We start from the raw sequence: 23,479 nt of genomic DNA, 5'->3' as shown, positions 1-23,479 counted from the left end.
TTTAAATAAATAAATAAAGACAGCCATGATTCTTATTCCTCCCTGTATCCACACCCTTTATGGTGTGAGCTTGCATCTCCCTCCATTAAGGAGTCAATTTCCCCTTATTATTTTCTTTAGCCAATGAAATACAACAAAAGGGACAATGTGCCAGTTTTGAGCCTAGGCCTCAAGAGGCCTTGCATGCTTCAGTCCTGTCTTTTGGAACCCCATGCAGGCACCCATGTGAACAAGTCTGGGTTCACCTGCTGGAGCATGGCAGAGCTTGGCCGACCCAGCTGAGACCATCGTGAGCTAACCAGCACCCAGGCGACTTGACTTGGCAGCTGACCTTCATCTGATAAGTGAACCCAACTAAGACCAGAAGAACCAGCCTGCTGATCCCAGTCCAAACTTCAGAACTGTGAGATATATAAATAATTGTTTTAAGTCACTAAAGTTGTGGGTAGTTTGTTTTGTGGCAAAAGTTGACTGTTATAGAACTGGTGTCTGAAATGCTGCTTTAAAAATTAAAAAAACCCAAAATTCATGGCAATGGCTTTGGGATCAGGGATGGGTGGAGATTGGAAAACTGGCAAGTAAACAGTGAAATCTGGGAAAATGATGAGGAAATTGTGACTGGCTAGAAAAATGGTAATCTGTGTTTTATAGTGCAAAACAATTGGCAAAACTGTTGTGGTAACTAGGGGAAGATGGGAGAAAATACTAAAATTTTGATTCAACTAAGGAAATTTCTAGGGAGAATGTTGTGTCAGTTGGGTGCTCCCAACTGGGTGTGATAACCTTGTAACAGGAAGAGAGGTATGAATTAAAGAAAGAACTGGCCTGCTTGAAACATGAATTTAGAGAGAAGAGAGAGGGCCAGAACTTACTATGTTAAAAAATAAAACTTCATCTTGAAGTTCTCTAGCCAGCGAAGAATTGTTATGGGGAAATATAGCCTGGAGATGTGAATCATACCAAAGGTGTGGCTGTAACACACTTTGTAAAGACCTTTGAGAGAATTAAAGTGATGTCTAGTAGACTCCTAGACAAAAAGACTTCTTGAAATCTTAAGAGCAATATCCATCGAAACCTAATGCCAAAATAGCAATGATAAAGTTGAGAGATGTCTCAAAAACGATTGGGTGAATGTGGCATTTGGAGTATGGAGTAGACTACAATCAGATACATAGAAGACCCACAAAAATTTTAAATTGGTTACACATGTGAAAGTATCACCAACCTGAACTAAAAGGGACTTTAAATAATTCGAATTGCCACTCAGTTGCCAATATGAGCCACTTCTTCAGAAGTAGCCAAGGAAGGTGATGGACAAAGCATAGTCCAGAGGGCAGAGCAAGAAGCACAGAGATCAATAGACTAGGGAAGTACCCCCAGGGAGCAGAATTTAGGCCTCAGCAAGGAATACTCCCTCTCCCAGGAGAGGGGACCTGACAAACTTTGTCAACTTGGAGTCCAGAACTGCCTCTGTTTAAGGATGACTATGTATCTCTCATGCTTTTCCTTCTTGAATAGAAATGTCTGCTGTCTTTTAAATACATAGGTATCAAGATCAGAAAGAACAACATTCATCAAGTCACCTACAAACCTGATGTAGACTGTAAGATCCTAGACTTCCAGCCTGATGACATAACAGCAAGAGACTTTTAGGGGTTCTGAAATGGAGGTAAGCGTATTTTGCCTGTGGAAGGAATGTGAACAATTACAGTCACAGAGTATATACTGTGATGGATTAAAAAATGATCACTATCTTTCAATCCTCCTTGAATCCATACTCTTGAGTTGTGACCCTGCCATTCCTCCCATCAAAAGATGGAGACGATTTCTCCATTCCTTAAATCTGAAGTGGGCTTGTGACATTCTTGGCCTATGGAATGAAGCAGTGGCACTATTAAGCCTCAAGATGCATGTTTCAGTTCTTCTTGAAATCCTGTGTGGCTCTGAAGCTTATAAAGGTCTGGCCTAAACACATAGACTTGTATGTAGGTCACCAACTTCAGAGTGATAGTTGGAACTTCGGACATTTCACCCAGAAAAAGTGTGTAAAATCTATGCCATTGGCTGAGATCAGAAACCTATTTTCCAGTCTCTGCAGGATGCTTCTTCCTGCTTTCTTCTTGTTGTCTCCTGTGTCTGCAAGGTCTTTCCTCTTTTCTCTACCTCTAGCTATTCTTTCAAGGCTCCCACCAATTGTTTAGAGCCCTTCCTGGATCCAGCAAAGATACCCCTCTATTCCTGCAGCATTCTATACTTACTTTTACTACTGCAATTCTATTGCATTGTAATTGTTTTTGTCTTTTAAAATATGTGGGTTATGTCTTACCAACTTTTTGTTCAGGGTCCTGCTCCTGGTAGGTTGAAAGTAAAAGTGTTAGTCACTCAATCGTGTCCAACTCTTTGCAATCCCATGGACGGTAGTCCACCAGGCTTCTTGTCCATGGAATTCTCTAGGCAAGAATACTGGAGTGGGTAGCCATTCCCTTCTCCAGGGGATCTTCCTGATCCAGGAATCAAACCTGGGTCTCCTGCATTGCAGGCAGATTCTTTACTATCTGAGCCACCTGGGAAGCTCTGGTTACTAAATATTTATACAGAAGGAGAAAGGGACTGCCATTTGGGAGACCTGAGTATTAGTCCCAGATTTGCCTCTGAACTGCTTTGTAGATCACTGCTCTCTGGACCTTAGTTTTCTCCGAATACAAGTAGAGAGGACTCCTGACTGAAGACTAAGATTCACTGAATGCATATTAACCAGGCACCCTCAGGTCATGGGGGAAAGACAGCAGGGGGAAGAAGATGACTTGGGTTCTGCAGGAATCCACTCTGTGGACTCAAGTTGATCCCCAACCTGACCCTCAGACTTTCCTAACTGTAAAGAGAGATGCTTGCGTTGAATTTGGATTCTGATCCCTGTCCACTAGGGGGAAGCATTGCAGATGCGGGAATAGCAAACAACTGAAAAAAAACTAATCCAGTTACTATTTTTTTCTGCCCTTGCTCCCTGCCCACTCTCCTACTCTTTCCCTACTCCAACTTTCCTAATTTAGCCTCAGGTTGGTTTCTACCCACCCTTCCAACTCCAGCTCATGACTTTGCTGCAGCCAGTCTGGCAGGAAGGCCTCCAGCAAGTCTCAAGTCTCCCTGTTTCCCAGTTGTCACCCATAGATTTTCTTTGCTTTGAGTTGAATTTATTCATATACCAAATACGCCTCATCCCCTTTGCTTATTCACCGCCTACTTGCCCTTGTAATGCAGCTCAAACTCCAATTCAGTTCACTTCAGCTGAACATTTCTTTTCCCCTGAGGGCTCATTATCCTCTTGGCTTAGTTCTGGGCTCTGGGGAACTGCACTGAGTCAGCCAGTTCCAGCCCTTGGGAGCTCACAATCCACTGGGAGAGTCCGACACACTCAGAAACCATTTCCTCGTGGCGTGGGAAGTGCTGTAACAAAGGGAGTTCTGGCAGGATGGAGTGGGGCCCTGCCCACTGTGGTTGGTGGGGTGGGGGTGGGTGACAGGCAGGAAAGGCCTTTTTTTTTTTTTTAAGATTTTTTTGGTGTGGACCATTTTTAAAGTCTTTATTGAATTTGTTACAATATTGCTTCTGTTTTATGTCTTGGTTTTTTGGCTGAGAGGCATGTTAGCTCTCTGACCAGGAATCAAACCCACACCCTCTGCATTGGAAGGCAAAGTCCCAACTGCTGGATCACCAGGGAAGTCCCCAGGAAAGGCTTTTTGGAAGAGATGATGCTTGAGTTGAGGATTAAGGGAGCAGCTGTTCATAAAGCAAAAGATGTCAAAGTGTTAGGGGAAACACACTGACTGAAACCGCCCAACCTGGCCAGGCACCATAGTAACCATTCGCCTGAGTTATTTTATGACAGAAGGTCCTAGTAAGGAACATGGAACTAATAAGCCACCACCAACTGAAAGAGTTCAGGAAAGATCAAAAGGAGATGCCACGTGTCCTAGCACCTCCCAGAATCCTTCTCGCTGTCATCCATCTTGGCTGAGCACTGCATGTGCCACCAGGAAGGATCCTGAGTCAGAATAATTGTCCAGATACAACCCAGAAACTAAGCCCATAAAACCCAGTACAGTGAGTCACATGGCAGAGCAGACCTCCCGGTGTCCCTTAACCTCCTGCTCTCAGTCCAGGCACCTCTTCCCAATAAAGTTTTTTGCTTTGTCAGCTTGTGTGTCTCATCAGACAACTCATTTCCAACTGTTAGACAAAAGCCCACTCTCGGGCCTGGAAGGGGTCTCCCTTCCTGCAACAAGAGTGTGCTGTAGGCCAAGCCCTCTTCCTGACACCTGTTGTGCTGCCCCCATATCAGTTAGAAATCTCACCTTTTTCTACTCTGGGCTGGCATATATATTAATATTATTTATATATTAAATTTTATACATTAAATGTATATAATATATATTTATATTTATTATAAAATTTATATTTTTATAAAAATTTATATAAACAATATAAAACAAAATTTATATTAAAATAAAATTCAGACAAGTTGAAGAAAGTGGGGAAAACCACAAGACCATTCAGGTATGACGTAAATCAAATCCCTTATGATTATACAGTGGAAGTGAGAAATAGATGTAAGGGACTAGATCTGATAGAGTGCCTGATGAACTATGGACGGAGGTTCATGACATTGTACAGGTGACAGGGATCAAGACCATCCCCATGGAAAAGAAATGCAAAAAAGCAAAATGGCTGTCTGGGGAGGCCTTACAAATAGCTGTGAAAAGAAGAGAAGCAAAAAGCAAAGGAGAAAAGGAAAGATATAAGCATCTGAATGCAGAGTTCCAAAGAATAGCAAGGAGAGATAAGAAAGCCTTCCTCAGCGATCAATGCAAAGAAATAGAGGAAAACAACAGAATGGGAAAGACTAGAGATCTCTCCAGTACTCTTGCCTGGAAAATCCAATGGATGGAGGAGCCTGGTAGGCTGCAGTCCATGGGGTCACTAACAGTTGGACACAACTGAGCGACTTCACTTTCACTTCATGCATTGGAGAAGGAAATGGCAACCCACTCCAGTGTTCTTGCCTGGAAAGTCCCAGGGACGGGGGAGCGTGGTGGGCTGCCGTATATAGGGTCGCACAGAGTCAGACACGACTGAAGCAACTTAGCAGTAGCAGAGATTTCTTCAAGAAAATTAGAGATACCAAGGGAACATTTCATGCAAAGATGGGCTCAATAAAGTTCAGAAATGGTATGGACCTAACAGAAGCAGAAGATATTAAGAAGAGGTGGCAAGAATACACAGAAGAACTGTACAAAAAAGATATTCACGACCAAGATAATCACGATGGTGTGATCACTCACCTAGAGCTAGACATCCTGGAATGTGAAGTCAAGTGGGCCTTAGAAAGCATCACTACGAACAAAGCTAGTGGAGGTGATGGAATTCCAGTTGAGCTATTTCAAATCCTGAAAGATGATGCTGTGAAAGTGCTGCACTCAATATGCCAGCAAATTTGGAAAATTCAGCAGTGGCCACAGGACTGGGAAAGGTCAGTTTTCATTCCAATCCCAAAGAAAAGCAATGCCAAAGAATGCTTAAACTACCACATAATTGCACTCATCTCACACGCTAGTGAAGTAATGCTCAAAATTCTCCAAGCCAGGCTTTAGCAATATGTGAACTGTGAACTTCCAGATGTTCAAGCTGGTTTTAGAAAAGGCAGAAGAACCAGAGATCAAATTGCCAACATCCGCTGTATCATCAAAAAAGCAAGAGAGTTCCAGGAAAACATCTATTTCTGCTTTATTGACTATGACAAAGCCTTTGACTGTGTGGATCACAATAAACTGGAAAATTCTGAAAGAGATGGGTATACCAGACCACCTGACCTGCCTCTTGAGAAACCTGTATGCAGGTTAGGAAGCAACAGTTAGAACTGGACATGGAACAACAGACTGGTTCCAAATAGGAAAAGGAGTACATCAAGGCTGTATATTATCACCCTGCTTATTTAACTTTTATGCAGAGTACATCATGAAAAACGCTGGACTGGAAGAAGCACAAGCTGGAATCAAGATTGCCGGGAGAAATATCAATAACCTCAGATATGCAGATGACACCACCCTTATGGCAGAAAGTGAAGAGGAACTAAAAAGCCTCTGGATGAAAGTGAAAGAGTGAAAAAGTTGGCTTAGAGCTCAACATTCAGAAAACGAAGATCATGGCGTCTGGTCCCATCACTTCATGGGAAATACATGGGGAAACAGTGGAAAGTGTCAGATTTTATTTTTGGGGCTCCGAAATCTCTGTAGATGGTGATTGCAGCCATGAAATTAAAAGACACTTACTCCTTGGAAGGAAAGTTATGACCAACCTAGATAGCATATTCAAAAGCAGAGACATTACTTTGCCAACAAAGGTCCGTCTAGTCAAGGCTATGGTTTTTCCAGTGGTCATGTATGGATGTGAGAGTTGGACTGTGAAGAAAGCTGAGCACTGAAGAATTGATGCTTTTGAACTGTGGTGTTGGAGAAGACTCTTGAGAGTCCCTTGGACTTCAAGGAGATCCAACCAGTCCATTCTAAAGGAGATCAGTCCTGGGTGTTCTTTGGAAGGACTGATGCTAAAGCTGAAACTCCAATACTTTGGCCACCTCATATGAAGAGTTGACTCATTGGAAAACTCTAATGTTGAGAGGAATTGGGGCAGGAGGAGAAGGGGATGACAGAGGATGAGATGGCTGGATGGCATCACCGACTCGATGGACATGAGTTTGAGTGAGCTCCGGGAGTTGGTGATGGACAGGGAAGCCTGGCATGCTGCAATTCGTGGGGTCACAAAGAATCGGACACGACTGAGTGACTGAACTGATATTTTATATTTATAAATTATATAAATTTATATTATATATATGTGTGTGTGTGTGTGTATATATATATATATATATATATATATATATAGTGTTTATGGGGCTTCTCTGATGGCTCAGATGGTAAAGAATCTGTCTACATAGGTGACCCGGGTTTGATCCCTCAGTTTGGAAGATCCCCTGGACAAGAGAATGGTACCCACTCAAGTATTCTTGCCTGGAGAATTCCATGGACAGAGGAGCCTGGCAGGCTAGAGTCCATATGGTATTATATTAATGTTGGACCCAGCTCTTTGGAAATTGTCTATGGGGTGATTAGAAAGGTAAAGGGGATCTAAAAATCAGGTCACACATGGAACAGTTACTGAATTACGCATATGCAGACTGAGGGGAAAAGCCTTCAAGTGTCAAGGAAACAGATTTTTGGATAACATTGTTTTCAAGTGCAACCAAAGAATAGAAGCTGCAGGAAGCAGATTTCAGCTGAACATAATAAAAACTCTCTACTAGTCTTTCTTTCGAAGAGAATAACTTGTCTTGGCAAGTTGTCACTGCAGTAGTTCAAATCTTTATCCCATTTGGTAGTCAAATGGTAGAAAATGATGAGATTGGATAAGATGACCTTCAAGGTTCTTTCCAGTGGTGGATTCTCTCATACTTTCCCTGCCCCCACCATCATCTCTTGGAGACTTTCTGCTTAAACCCTCCCATGACTCTCATTTACTGACTGAAGTCTAAGTTCTGCAGCACAGCGCACAGGGCCCTCTCCCGTCTCTGCTCACATCCCTGCTCCCAACATGGCAGTACTGAACTGCTCGTGGTTCTCTGCATGCGTGTGCTGTCTGTGCTTAAGATGTCCCTCCTCTTCCTGTTTCTGAGCTTTTACTTATTCTCCAGTACTCTGGCACTGCAGTGAATGGTCACCTTCTGTCTGCACCACAGTTTCAACTGGTGAGTTAACCTCCTGTCACTGTGTCTTGACGGAAGGGTAACTGCAGCACGCTGCCTCCTGCCGCCATTCAGAAGGAAGCTGAGGGGTCAGATCCTTCCATTACCAGGATCTAATTTCAGCCAGGAGGCAGGCATGTGACAAGAGACCAGGCCACTGAGGCCTTGTCTTCAGGCACTTTGAATTCAAAGTCATCAAGAATAAATGCAGGTGACCTGGTGGTGTGGGGCCGTGGGAACAGTGTTCTCATCCTGCTGTTCCAGCAGTAACATGGTTGCTGTGTCTTTTTTCCTACTTCTTAGCCTTCTGCAGTGCCCTTGGTTCCTACATATTTCTGGGTCAAAAAATATTTATAAAATGAATGAATGAAGCAGAGAGATAAAGGTCAAAGACATAATCTAAAGCAAATCCATGTAAGACTGGTCTATTTAATGATTAGAACTAGAGGTAAAGAGAGGGAAATAAAGATAAACAGGAGAACAGTCACATCACTAACAGGAATGAAGAAGTGCTATTTGGAGAAGACAAGAGAGGAAAGATGGAGAATAAATAAACATTTTTATTATAGTGAAAGTCACTCAGTTGTGTCTGACTCTTTGTGACCCCATGGACTATACAGTCCATGGAATTCTCCAGACCAGAATACTGGAGTGGGTAGCCTCTCCCTTCTCCAGGGGATCTTCCCAACCCAGGGATCAAACCCAGGTCTCCTGCATTACAGGCAGATTCTTTACCAGCTGAGCCACAAGGGAAGCCCAAAATACTGGAGTGGGTAGCCTATCCCTTCTCCAGCAGATCTTCTCAACCCAGGAATCCAACCAGGGTCTCCTGCATTGCAGGCAGATTCTTTACCAACTGAGCTATCAGGGAAGCCTTTTTATTATAATCCCTCCTCTAATACATTTCCATCTAAATATACATGAATTCTCCCCTGGGGATGATAACAGTCCCATTGCTATTTTAGGTTAAGTTAGCTTCTTGGTCCCTGTTTTAGGTGGGTCTCAGGCCAATGGACTTGTCCTTACCTTCAGAGGCTGTTAAAGAACTAGTCAACACAAGTGGCCAATAGGCACAAGAAAATATGCTCACCATTGCTAATTATTAGAGAAATACAAATCAAAACTACAATGAAGTATTAGCTCACACTGGTCAAAATCAGATCAGATCACATCAGTCGCTCAGTCGTGTCCGACTCTTTGCGACCCCATGAATCGCAGCACGCCAGGCCTCCCTGTCCATCACCAACTCCCGGAGTTCACTGAGACTCACGTCCATCGAGTCAGTGATGCCATCCAGCCATCTCATCCTCTGTCGTCCCCTTCTCCTCCTGCCCCCAATCCCTCCCAGCATCAGAGTCCTTTCCAATGAGTCAACTCTTCGCATGAGGTGGCCAAAGTACTGGAGTTTCAGCTTTAGCATCATTCCTTCCAAGGAAATCCCAGGGCTGATCTCCTTCAGAATGGACTGGTTGGATCTCCTTGCAGTCCAAGGGACTCTGGTCAAAATAGTCATCATCAAAAAGTCTACAAATAATAAATGCTGGAGAGGGTGTGGAGAAAAAGGAACCTCCTACACTGTTGATGGGAATGTAAATTGGTGCAATCATTATGGAAAACAGTCTGGAGGTTTCTCAAAAAACTAAAAATAGGGTTGCCATATGATCCAGCAATCCTACTTCTGGGCATATATCTGGAGAAAACTAATTCAAAAAGACACATGCACCCTAATGTTCATAGCAGCACGGTTTACAATGGCCAAGACATGGAAACAACCTACGTCCACGGACAGAGGAATGAAGGAGGAAGACATGGTATACATATAAAATGGAGTATTACTCAGCCATTATAAAGGATGAAACAATGCGATCTGGAGCAACGTAGATGGACCTAGGGATTATCACACTAAGTAAAGGCAAAGGCAAGTATCATATGATATCACTTCTATGTGGAATCTAAAAAATAACGCAAATGAACTAATTTATAAAAACGGAAACTGGTTCACAGACAGAACAAACTAATTGGTTACCAAAGGGGAAGAGGGGTGAGGGAGGGATAAATTAGGAGTTTACGATTAGCAGATGCAATGTATAAAACAGATGAACAACCAGGTCCTACTGTATAGCACAGGGCACTATATTCAACATCTTGTAACAAACCATAGTGGAAAAGAATATGAAAAAGAAAAACACACACACATATACACAAATACACACACATCTGAATCACTTTGCTGTACACCAGAAACGAACAACATTGTGAATCAACTAATATAGTACTCCAATTGAAAAAAAAATAATTTGTCAATTAGTACATATCCTGTGGCATGATAAATAAAAGACAACTTGGAGGTTTCAAGCCAGAAAAATATGGGGCCAGGAAAGTGGGAAGAAAATGCTTGAGATTTCAGCAGGACATGGGCAGAGATGACCCAGAGGCAGTGAGAAGTAGGTGTTGCCTGAATGAGATACTGATTAATGGGCTTGTAAATCTCTAAAAGGGGTGGAATCACTGCTGCATATGTCTCATCACATGCAACCCTGTGCATGTGTGGAATCAAAGCAGAATTCAGGGCTTTTCTTCTGCATGCAGAAATGTGAGATGGGTTAATTCAACCAGTAAATATTACTGGATACCTTCTATGTGCCGTGTACTGTTCTAGGCAATAGTAATGTAGCGAAAAGGCTATGCTTGTGGAGACTACAGAGACAGGTAGTAATACTAAATGTATTGTTTACGTGCTTAAACAACAATAAAATAGAGGAAAAGGTAAGGCTGGGGTTAGCATGGTTTTCAGAATATACAAGGAAGGTGATAAAATTATCTTGTAGAATGTTATTCTCACTCATCTTACCTTTGAACCTGATCAGAGGAAGCAGGCAGTGGAGACCAGGACCACAGAATCCTAACAACCCTGGAAACTAACTGCATGACCACCACTCTATCACAGATACATAGTTACTTCTTTGAGGGATTTCCAAACCTTTAACTTTTTATTATGTTAGTTGATGCTGCAGTGGTACCCCACTCCAGTACTCTTGCCTGGAAAATCCCATGGGCAGAGGAGCCTGGTAGGCTGCAGTGCATGGGGTCACTAAGAGTCGGACACGACTGAGCGACTTCACTTTCACTTTTCACTTTCATGTATTGGAGAAGGAAATGGCAACCCACTCCAGTGTTCTTGCCTGGAGAATCCCAGGGACGGGGGAGCCTGGTGCGCTGCCGTCTCTGGGGTCACACAGAGTCGGACACGACTGAAGCGACTTAGGAGCAGCAGCAACATGGGCAGACAAATTAGGTCAATTAAAGAAGAGAAGGAAAAAATAAAAAAATAAAGAAGAGAAGGAGAAAAATAAGGTAGAAAAAGATTTAGTAATAGTTCTTTCTTCTGGGACTTTTGGCTAAAGTGAAAGTGAAAGTGAAGTCGCTCAGTTGTGTCCCACTCTTTGTGACCCCATGCACTGTAGCCCACCAGTCTCCTCCCTCCACGGGATTCTCCAAGCAAAAGTACTGGAGTGGGTTGCCATTTCCTTTTCCAGGGGATCTTCCCAACCCAGGGATCGAACCCAGGTCTCCCACATTCCAGGCAGATGCTTTAACCTCTGAGCCACCAGGGAAGCTTTTGGTTAACAAATAAAGAAATATTTACTGAGTAATGAGCTACACTACTTATTTAGGGTCAAAGTAGTTTCTAGGGTATATCATGTATATATTTTAAGAACATGTTCAGTTTGGATAGCAAACTTTATAAACTATGTAATACCTAAGATAATAAAAATTACACAGAAACTTACGCCTATGAAGAGACCTGTTTATTACTGATAACACTTCATTTGGCTAAAACCACGCACACAAATACTTAAAGTGCAAATTCTCAGAGGGAGTATTTATGATACACCCTGGTAGTCTGTAAGGAAAAATGAGAAGATGTTGACAGAAACTATTGAAACAAGGGTACAATTTTGAATTACTGGTATACAGACAAATAATTAATTCTTAACTGCATATATTTTATCTGGCATATTCAATGACGTATACAAAGAGTTTGTTTCAGCCTATAACACAAGGCCTCATCACATACAGGTGCAAATCTTGTTTGGGTGGCTCTCTTCAGACATATGATGAATTATACACTGGACAAAAATTTATCAAACGGTATCCAATTAGTTGTGACTCCCTTGGAAGGCAGCATTAGTAGGCTTATAACAGCACTAATACTAGTGATACTAAGTCTACACAGACACTTTCTTAACCTTCTTGGCCAACATCTTGCTTTGAGTGTAAAATAGTAGGCATTACATACAACTTCAAAATAGGAATATGCTCTGCTCTTGCCAAAGAAACAGAGTATTTAAGAGTGTGCACGCTTAATAAACATTACTTAGTATACATATCAGTATTGAGAACTGTTTTAAAAGCTGAATCAGAAAAGTAATGTTTCCGATTGCCTAAACTATCTGTTTCTTTAGAATGAAATTCCATAATTCCTATTTTCACTAACTAAGTACTCTATAACATGTGGTGGGTGGTGTGGATATGAAAAATAATAAACCATGATCCCTGCTCTCAGGGAGCTGAGAGTCAGGTGCTCCTTCCTAGTCACAGGATGCTAATAATTAATGAGAAGAAACTGGTAAATGCTTTGGAGTATATTATAAGGTTCAGTGGTACTAAAACTATTTCAGGTCACTTCAACTTGGCATTAATACCTTCAAAGGTCACCTTCTAAAGGGAACATCTTATATACGTTCTATGTATATTTGTCACACTAGAGTCAGTGTGTCCCCTCGGGGGTATATAGCAATTGAGGCAGGGGATGGGGGAGAAAACTGAGAGCCCACGTGATAAACACAGTGCCTCTTTCTGGTGGCATCAGTTTCCACAAAGAGCGAAGGTATCATTTTTCACTAAAACAGTTTTATTACGGAGAATGCAAAAATCACATTTTCAAGACAGAACACGAAATTTTGAGTGCAGGCTGCTTCTGATTTTGCTCTCAGGCCCCTTCCCCCAAAACATTCCTGCTCCTCTGCTTTAGGATTATGCTGATGGAAAAATTCGAGAAGCAAACTTTAAAGATACGCCACTTTGCCCTTACCGTGGTCACTTTCGTCATTCTTCTGTGCTCTCTTTTTTAAGTACACAGTCTTGAATTAGCAAAGAGAAGCTATGTCTTAATGAATGTAATAGTATGGTGAATATTTTAATGTCACCAACAGAAAACACTAACTTTGTTTCCAACTAGGAGTAAACTTAGGCTGTGTAAAGAGTCCAACAATGAGATATTCCCTCCTTTCCACTTAGACTCCTCATAGTTTATGGTAAGATGGTTTGAGGGACAAATGTAAAAAAAAAAATTTTTTTTCCTCAGATCTTGGGCTTTGGATGCCCAAAGTACAAGGAAACCTGAAATAAAATGCCAGATCAATTGACCATTCATTTTGGTTAGTAGGAGTCTTTCTTCATCAGTTTCTAGAGCAATCTCAGAAAACAAGTGAATTGTAAAAGGCCATAATAAATTAATATACAGTAGTATCCAAGCAGACCAAAAAAGATTATGCAACAGATTTAAAATTACTTCTTACAATGTCTTAAATATTCTCACAGTAATAACAAAATAACCAAAAGTCCATAAACAAAAACAGCTTAGGAATAAGCTTAAAGCAGTCTGAATGAATATAGTTAAGATTTCTCATAAGTGAGGTAACAGGGCAACAGTTTTTTCACAGTAACAGAATGTGGAAGGGCACCTAGGGAAGGAGGGAGGTAGAGAGAAAAAGGCATAAAACAAATTTATCCAAGCAGAATTTGGAGTTTTCAAGCATCACAAACATCAGTGGAAAACATCTGAGAGAAACACCAATAGCAGCAGTCTGTAGAACAATTTCTCCATTAAACTTCAGCTAGTATCTTTGTTGCATCAATTCCAGAAGCAACTTGCTTAAGAAATAGGAGGTCTATTCCTTATATAGATATTCCAAACATCCACTCTCTTAGAACCTTTCTGTCTGCTGAAGTTACAACATCCAAGTAATAATAATTTATATTCAAAACATTCTCCTCAAATATCCTATACATTCTTCAAGATGAACGGAATTATGTTCAAGTCGCACTTAATTTACAGGTTTAATTAAGCAGGTCTTTATACAGTGAATAAAGACTGCACTCATGCATCTACTACTCAACATATACAAAAACTATCTTGTGAGCTAAATTCTTTCAGATATGGAGTGAAACTCAAATGTTACTTTCAATGCTCTTTATGATATCATCTTTGTTCCAACCTGAGATTTCAATGAAGGAACTTTTAAAAAGTGCTAAACAGCTTTTTAGCATATGCCATAATTCTAAAATGTTTAATTGTATTAAAAAAAAATCCTTATTCCCTTTTATACTGTCCCTGCTGGAAATGGAGAACAGTCTGTTATATTACTTCTTATTTTGAGTTCTTCAATAAAAGATTTAAATAATAACTCAAGAGTTACTAAACTATCTCAACAACTTCCTCCCCTCCAGAGTTAAATGATCTTAATCTTTTGTGCTTTTTCTTATAGGTCTTATTTTTCAATCTATATTTCATTCCTTTTTATTTATGCTATATCCTCCCCTCTCCAGTTCCCATATGATCTGAAAACACAACATCCTAACAGGAACTGAATCCTATGAGGGGTACTTTTTCTCACCACCTCAAAGGTCTCCCTGGCTGCTTCTTAGCAGTCACTAATAAAAGGAGACAAAAGCATCACTATCTGCTCATCATAACAACAAGTCAACAACTTGCCCACAGCCAGTTCATTTCCTACTTTTCGGGTGGTAAGTTTGCTCTTCACATGAAGCATTTTCCCTGCCACTTTACTGACTTTTCTATTGTTTATTTCTACTGTTTATTTCTAGTGCTTTAAGCTTGCCTGATTAATTCTTTTCTTTTCCTCAAAGCTCTAGAAAATATCAGTTTTGATCTACACACTTAATGAGAAGGCATTCATTTCCATGATACTGTACATAAAGAAAAAGATAATGTAGATCCTAAGGCTGGGTCCTACTGGCCAGTACTTCTATTTTTCTTGGTTGTCTTGTGCTACTGAATTTATTTTGTTAGACAAGTGTACACCCACTATGTCAAGCTCTTGTTAAATATCATGCTCAAGAGCTTGGCTAGAATCAAATAATTCCCTCAATCTATACTCTTTGAGAACATTTGTAACATTTTAACTTTGGATATTTAAATTTTTGACATAAGAATCCAAGCCTTAATGACCTTTCACCTTGATTAAGATGACTCCTGTTGCATTATATTGTTGCATTCAAAACTGTTCTCTTTATAATAGAATGACAAGCATGGCTTTAGTGATTATGAATGAGCTGTTGTATCATTTTAGTTCCACTTTGTTCTTCAGTCACTGAAACACAGATACTAAAACAGAACATACATTATTTTTCATATATATATATATATAGCATTGTTCATACCACTTTGTAGAATATAGGCCATTTCCTAAATGACAATCTACGTTCCTAAAAGCAAATAAAGCAAAACATTCTACACATTTCTTCTTTAGTGCAAAGCCTTTGGAAACAAACTCATTCAGGAATAGCACTCTACATTTAGCTCTATTATCTACAGTCACACAAGATTCAGCTATAAGAAAGTAAGGAAGGAACAAATGAACAATAGTGGCAATACAGTAATCTGAAAATCACATTTGGATTATCTGGAGTCAGCCAAATGTTAGCTGATTGCTGCAATAAATCAAACCATGATTTAATAAATATTCTAGTCTGTTTAATTTTATATTATTTTTCAAGGAAATAAATTCTCTCATATCGCTTATCTCCCACAGGCAATTTGTTTAATATAATTATGTACATCCAAGGCCTCATGATTGTTAACTCTTAACTATACCACGTGTGCTAAGTACTCTGTGAGCAATACAGACAGAATACACTTTGAGAAGATTAAACAACACTTCTCTATTAACTCTTTTTCAGAGATGCAGAATCAACCAAAAGTGACATTCCCCTCCCAAAAAATTTTCCCCCACTAAAAGAGATAAATAGTACTCGTGATGAAAAACTCTACAGAAGTCAGCAAGATGTTAGGATAAACTGGACTTTAGTTTTAAAACATGTAGCTTGTTTTGTAAGATCTAAAATCTGGATGTTTTATTTCTTAGTAAAATGAGCACTACTTCATGTGATAAAGAAACATATATTCTTGTAAAAATGTAATTTAAATGTCAGACTTTTAAATTAAAAATTCATAGCTCCGTTCTTAGTTCCAGTATTTTTCTTCACTTAGAGGCTGTGCTGACACAATTCTAACATGAAGATCCTTAGCTAGTTATACTGAGCCTGTTTTTATCAAGATTTTTACTTACATTCATAAGATTTTTAAATCAACAATCTATTTTAAATAGAGGAGAAGTACCTATATAGTTTGGAAGACTTTAACTGTCTGCAAATTAACTGATTAAATTATACTCCATGGAAGAACACTATTTCAATTCAAACCATGCCTTGAGAAGGCACTGAGAAAGAACCACGCCACTGGGAGTGTTGCCACTAATTGCTTTATGTTCGATAAATGTTAGACTTTTAAATAAATACAATAAATTTACACTGCACCAAGAACACCTGAAACAGAGGTGCTGAAACCACAAATTGTAACACCTGTTCTAACCTAGAAATGCTAAATATCCTATTTCAAATACTCTAATTTGTAAGTTAATATCTGCAATGCAACAATGACACTTTTCCACAGTATTCTGGGAGCAGCGCCACTCTCTTGCCAATCTTATGGATTCATTTCCTTAACTAACTCTACAATTATACAACACTTATCTTCCTTTAAGAAAAACTGTGCTATACACAATCACAAGAATATATAACTAAGCTTAATCACACTTTAATAAGAAAACTCACATTTGTAGTTTGTTTCTGTTGAAGGAAGAATGACGTGTTACCATAATACTTCTAATGTAATGACTTCTGTTCAGGATTATGAAAAAATTTGAATCATTTCTTCCCAGCCATTTCATTTCAATATTTATAGTTTGTTTAGCTAGCCAACCAAAAAGAAAGAAAATAAAGGAAAAAGATACTTGGCCAGATGACACACAGAGAGAATGCTAACATGAGTTCAATGCATGGAGTTCTTGGTTGCTCTGTTCCATGGACCGGGGCAAAGCAATGATGTTCTGGTGAAGGCTAAACAGAACGCCAGGTCAGTCCATTTTTACTGGGCTCAAGAAAATTCTCAATCAAAGCATCAATCAGTTTCTTCAATTCCTCTTCTAGTAAGGCAGTGTCACTGAGGAAAAAGGTTAACAGTTTTGAAATTCTGTATTTCCATAGCCTTAAAATGTGCTTAAATTGTTGTAACTTTAAGAGTGCATATACTTTATGGGATGATTAAATAACTGGTAAACAAGACAGAAATTCACTCGTGTAAAACAAAACAAGGCCACAAGTGGAAGAGGGGAATCACACTCACAGAAAACACCATTCTCACAAACTGAAATTGAACTGCATTAAAAGGAGGTTAATATCTGTGGTGTAACAATGACACATGAAACATGGATGAGTTAGAGTAAATCTAAAGACTGCTCCTAAAGCAGGCAATTTAAATGGCTCAGAACACCAATACCAGGTATTAAGATAAACTGGCTTCCTGAAATACCTCGAGGCATACCTCCTATAGATTATTATGGGGTGATACAGCATATCTTTTAGGAAGTAAAGAAAGAAGTGTGACTAAAAATATATGATGTTTAAAAGAATACCAAGTATTCTCTTCAAAGCCATCACCTGAAGAGCTGCCATTACCCCAAAAACCTCTCTTTTCAGACTGCCTTCACAGTCATTTTACAAGCTACACAACAAATTTAATTTTTATTACATTAAAAATTGCCCTTCATTTTAAACCAAAGATAGCACTGTTCAATTTGCTTTACTTTAAGCTCTGCTCTGAATGACTTAGGAGGTCATTTTCTCCCCCCAAAGGAAATAAAATCTACTCTTAAACACAAAGGTTTAGAGAAATACTAAGTAATTAATGCACATTGCTCTGAAGGCAATTCCAAAAAAAAATCTCCTTCCCAAATAGGTACTGACCAATGACAACATTATAGGAGATACTACTCATAAAGTTTAAATACCCTCTAAATGTTATTAAAGTCAAGTTAATCACAATTTATACTCTTAAAAGGATATTAATTCAGCATATTAAGTCAAATCATATTAATGTAGAAAATGAATATTTGGCAATGAACAAATTATTTGTTGATCATTTCTTTATGCTTAGCCTAAATAGTTCAAGCTTTAAAGAATCTTCCTAGGAATATAAATTCACTAAAAAATTAAGATCCAGTTCCCAAATAATGCAGTTTTTTTGGAAAATAGTCTGGCAGTTCCTCAAAAAGTTGAACATAGAACTACCATATGACCCAGCAGTTCTCCTTATGTAAGTATGATATATACCCAAGTTAAAAGAAAATATATGTCCACACAGAAACTAGAACACAAACATTCAGACCACCATTATTCATAATAGCCAAAATATGGAAATAACCTAAATGTCCCTCCTCTGGTAAACAGATTAAAAATATGGTGTATCTATACAGTGGAATATCACTGGGCCATGAAAACAAAATTTCTCAAAAGGAATAAGGTACTGATTCATGCTAACATGGATGAACCTTGAAAACATTATGCTAAATAAAAGATGCCAGTCACAAAGGACCACATATTGTGTGATTCCATTTATATGAAATGTCCAGAATAAGAAAATCTATAATGACAAGTAGTAGACTGGTCGTTGCCTAGGGCTGGGAAGAAGGAGAATAGGGAGTGATGGCTAACTGGGAGGGGCTTTCTTTCTGAGGTGATGAAAATGTTCTAAAATCGATTATAGTGATGTTTCCACAATTCTGAATGTACTAAAAACGACTGTATTGTGCACTTTAAATGGGTGAGCTATAGGGTTAGGGTGAGCTATAGGGTATGTGAATTACATCTCTTAACAAAGCATTTTTTAGCTAATGCTTACTGGAGTACATTGCTACACAATGTTGTGTTAGCTTCTGGGGCACAGCAAAGTGAAATCAGTTCTGAAATCAATAAAGCTTTTATATATACATAATATTTTAAAAGTTGATTCCTACCTCTGGTCAGGTGATGCGCACATCTCTGCATAATACTTTATCTTCGGTTCTGTTCCACTAGTCCGAAGAGTAGCAACACAGCCATTTTGAAAAGTAAATGTAATCATTTGGCTGCTTTTGCTTACAGGCAGCACCTAGGCACAATTGCAACAACGGCTCAATTACACTTGGTACCTTTCTTATTTTCAAGAGTTGTAAAATACATTTCACTTATATGAGGTGGGTAAAGCAGTAAAACTCATAGAAAGAGAAAGTAGCAAGGCAGTTGCCAAGGGCTAGGGGGAGGGGGAAATGGAGACTTATTTAATGGGTATAGAGTTTCAGTTTAGCAAGATGAAGTTCTGGAGATCTGTTACACAACAATGTGATTATTAACATTACTGAGCCCTTAAAAATGGTTAAGATGACAAATTTTATGTTTTTTTGTGTGTGTGTGTGTGCTCAGTCATTCAGTAGTGTCCAGCTCTTGGCGACCCTATGGACTGTAGCCTGCTAGGCTCCTCTGTCCATGATATTATCCAGGTAAGAACACTGGCATGGGTTGCTATTTCCTCCTCCAGGGGATCTTCCTGACTCAGGGATTAAACCTGTGTCTCCTGCACTGGCAGCAGATTCTTTACTACTGAGCTACCTGGGAAGCCCCTGCATTTTTTTTTTTTACTGCAATTAAAAATTTTTAAATATTTTAAAGAACTTTAAAATACAAAAGATTACACTCATAATTCATAACTGTACCATTTACTGACTATTTATAATTGTAGAAGCATTGGATTATATACCTTATACACATGATCTCCAGACCTCAACAATAACCCTGCAAAGTAAATATTACTGACAATTTACAGACAAGGTTCAGAGAGGGTAAACGACCTGTTCAAGGTAATCAGCTAAGTGGCAGAGCAAGAAGTTGAAACCTGGCCTATCTGTCCCAAAGTCCAAACTACCTCTACTTTTGCAAAGTGCTTTACAACTTCAAGACACTTTCACAGATAGTTTTTCAACAGTCTCCAAAGCAGAGTGCACACATCCTAGAGGGCAGGCAAAATAACCCACTGGGGTACAAATATATATAATTAGCTAAAAATTGAACAAGAATGAAGCTTTACTGACATAAATATATAGATTAACACAGGTACTCTTCCTGCACCACAAATCAGTCCGTGAAGGCGTCTCGAGGGAACCATGTGCGTTGTACTAGGGTGGAGGGGTTGACAGTGGAGCCTTTCTTTCCTCAGGTGTCCTGAGCTTGATCCTCTCTGTGACTGGTACCCCTAGTTGCATAAGACAGAGACCTTCCTTCCCTCTGTTCCACTCACAGACCATCAACTAGCAAGTCCTGGTTATTCTATCCTTTATTTAACTCAGCTTTGTCAGGCTCTCTCCTTCACTATTGCTACCATATTACATTCAGGCTCCTGTTGTCTCTCATCTCCATTACCAAACAGCGTACTAATTGATCTTCTTCTCACCCTCTCTAACCCACTCACCATACATGCCATCCTTCCTTGCACTCCGTACTACTGCTGTAGAGAACTACTTGCGGTTCCTTGAAAGAAAACATGACTTCTCACCTCCAGACGTAGCGCTTACTGCTCCCTTTGCCTCAAACATCCTCTGTTCCTCCCACATCTGGATAACTCCTGCCCAAACTCTAGAACTCAGCTCACAAAAGTCCTCTGCAAAGCCCTGTACGAGCCCCTCAGGTCTGAGTAAGGGTCTTTCCTATGCTCTTTCATGGCACTCTTACACACCCCCTAATCATTTTGTAATCAGTTTACTTGACTGTTTCCCTACTAGACTCCTACAGTGTCTAGTCATTACTGTCTTCTCAGTGTAGCACAGAAGGGTTTTGATAAATGCCTGTTGAACACACAGATGAATGTCAATCTGAAGTTGGAGAAGAAAGAACTCAGGAAGTCTTTGACAGTCACTATGTGACCCCAGGGGATTAACAAATATCTATACTACAAGCCTTACAAAATGTGTTGTAAGCATTAGTGGAGAATAGATAGGAAAGCGCTTGGAATAACAAATATCATAAACTTTAAAGGGAGTCAAGAGGGGAAAAGCATCATACCAAGAACTATTCTAACCATAGCAACACTAGAGAAATGAAAAGAAGCAAAACATTTAGTTCTTCTTTTCAAGTAGTTTATAAACACAGAAAAACATACGTACATACAGACAGAATAACAACAACGAACCAATTTTGGTTGACTGGCTGAAAATACACAAAGGGAATATGGGTAGTATTCTACATAAGAGGCTGCAGATTTTCCAAAATATATTATGCTCCTAGACTCTTGAGACAATATCAGACCATTATACATGGAAATTTAGGTTAATAATAACAATCATAATAATAACAAAATAAATATAATCAGCAAATCTATGGCATTTAAATGTTAGTTGAGCACCTACTGTGTAGGCAAGAGCTTTGAGAGGCATAAAGGTATATTAGAAATGAATCTGCCATGCAAAAGGCAATGGTAACATGACATAGGAAGTGATAAGTGAGCAGAGGAAGGCACAATCTATAAAGAAACCTCAGGAGGAAGATATCTGATTATGAGACCTGGAGGGTACATGGAGGAGGTGACATCTGCATGAAGTCTTAAATAATGGCTAAAGTGTGAATCTGCAGCAGTAGGAAGAAAAGGTGGACTAAGGAAAAAGCTTGAGCAAAAATAGAAAAATAATTTTTTAATGTATATATGTAAGAAGTATTTGTAAGTTATTCCATTTGGCTGGAGGTATAGGAAATAAGGTTGAAAAGGGATACCACTGAGCCACCTAGGAAGCCACGCATTCACAGGGAATAAGGTTGAAAGGGAAGTTAAAACTTCCCTAGAAAGACACATAGCTTTGAAATTATAGGCATTTATTTATTTATTTTTTAGGTGCTAAGATTATCAGTAAAACATTCATCTTTTAAAAAGTTATAGTCTATTTTTAAAATTTTAATTGAAATATAGTTGATTTATAATGTGTTAGTTTCAGGTGTATATATTCTTTTTTAGATTCTTTTCCATTATAGGTTATTACAAGATATTGAGTATAGTTCATACTATGAAGTAGGTCCATGTTGGTCGTTTATTTAATGTGTGTATATTTTAACTCCAAAGAAAGTTAGTGACTTAGTCGTGTCTGACTCTTTGTAATCCCATGGACTGTAGCCCACCAGACTCCTCTGTCCGTGGAATTCTCCAGGCAAGAATACTGGACTGGGTTGCCATTTCCTTTCCAGAGGATCTTCCTGACCCAGGGATCGAATCCAGGTCTCCCTCATTGCAGGTGGACTCTTTACCAACTGAGCCACCTTTAACTCCAAACTCCTACTTAATCCCCCATCCTTTTTCTCCTTTTGTAAGCAAAAGTTTGTTTTCTATGACTGTGAGTCTGTTTTGTAAATAAGTTCATTTGTATAATTTTTTAGATTCCACATAAAAGCAATATCATATGATGAAATTATAGGCTTTTAGACTCAAAAAAATTTCAACATTATTTAGCATTATCACACTTTTTCCCTCCCTCCCACCCTCCCTTCCTCATTCTGTCTCTCATCCTCTTTCCCATTCCCCACCCTCAGGGCATACTATGTCCTTGGGGAGTAATGAGGACAGGATGGGTGAGAGTCAGAACCAGTTAGTGAACTTACAACTGCTTTGGAGAAAAACAAGGATCCTAAGTTTTAAGAAACTCACAGGCTTGACCTTCCATTTTGTTGTAGTATGAATTATTACAAATTGTTAAAAACTTAAAAATATAGGTACTTACTGATTTCTTATTAGGCTGGCTGCTGTCATATCCAGTGGTAATATCTCGTACATGCAGTATAGCAAATGCCCCACAAAACTTTGGGTATTCTTTTGGAGAATCAAAATTGCGAAGCCTTTCAAATATACTTTTGATGGTAGTTGGATCATAACATAAGAAATATGAAGTTTTTGAAATATGATAACCATATCTGTACAAAGATTTAAAGTGTTAAAATCAGATTTCAAGTCACTCTTTAGAAAAGTACAAATTAAAGATAAGCCTATTATTGTGTTAAGCAGATAGTGGCAGTTCTTAATGCAGACAATATTAGTACTTTTTAAAAAGGAATGACTATTCCTCAAAACAAGTTTATAAAGTTAAAAGTAGCACCAAAAAAATTAGAACACGAAATTCCAAATAGTAGAACTTACTTTTCATAAACATTAATCAGTTGCTGTTTCAATGTTATGTTCATGGTTTCCAGGTAAGATGCCATCTCAGCAACAACAACAGCTGCACTCACACCATCTTTATCCAAAACTGAAGTTCCACACAGAAAACCTAAGAATTAAAAAAATCTTTAAAAAGGAGGAAAACATAAGCCTATATATAATTTTAGTAGTTTCATATTTCTTCAGAAGGATCAATGTATTTCAGAGCCTGGTAATAAAGGAAACCTATTGATACTTAGCATATGTAGGGGACCTTTAAGGGTTTGTTTTTTTCCTGATGAGAAATGTATCTACACATTTCTGAGTTCTTGATA

The 23,479-nt window shown here is 39.1% G+C and overlaps 1 protein-coding gene across 1 annotated transcript in view; it reads right to left on the bottom strand.

The window, feature by feature from the left end:
- Positions 1-11,587: 11,587 nt before the first annotated feature.
- The window catches only part of PGM2L1 (phosphoglucomutase 2 like 1), a 62,030-nt gene continuing 50,138 nt past the window's right edge, over positions 11,588-23,479 (bottom strand). The window contains exons 11-14 of the mRNA XM_005903216.2: positions 23,145-23,274; positions 22,732-22,921; positions 18,955-19,088; positions 11,588-17,102 (exon numbers count right to left, since the gene is read on the bottom strand). Of these exons, the coding sequence (XP_005903278.1) occupies positions 17,000-17,102; positions 18,955-19,088; positions 22,732-22,921; positions 23,145-23,274 (557 nt within the window). The 3' untranslated portion in view covers positions 11,588-16,999. The remainder of the gene's footprint in view (positions 17,103-18,954; positions 19,089-22,731; positions 22,922-23,144; positions 23,275-23,479) is intronic.

Source organism: Bos mutus, chromosome 15 (genome assembly GCF_027580195.1).
Source record: "Bos mutus isolate GX-2022 chromosome 15, NWIPB_WYAK_1.1, whole genome shotgun sequence".
Taxonomy (NCBI): Eukaryota; Metazoa; Chordata; class Mammalia; order Artiodactyla; family Bovidae; genus Bos; species Bos mutus.
Note: the sequence above shows the minus strand (reverse complement) of the source record. Positions and strands in the feature narration are given on the sequence as shown.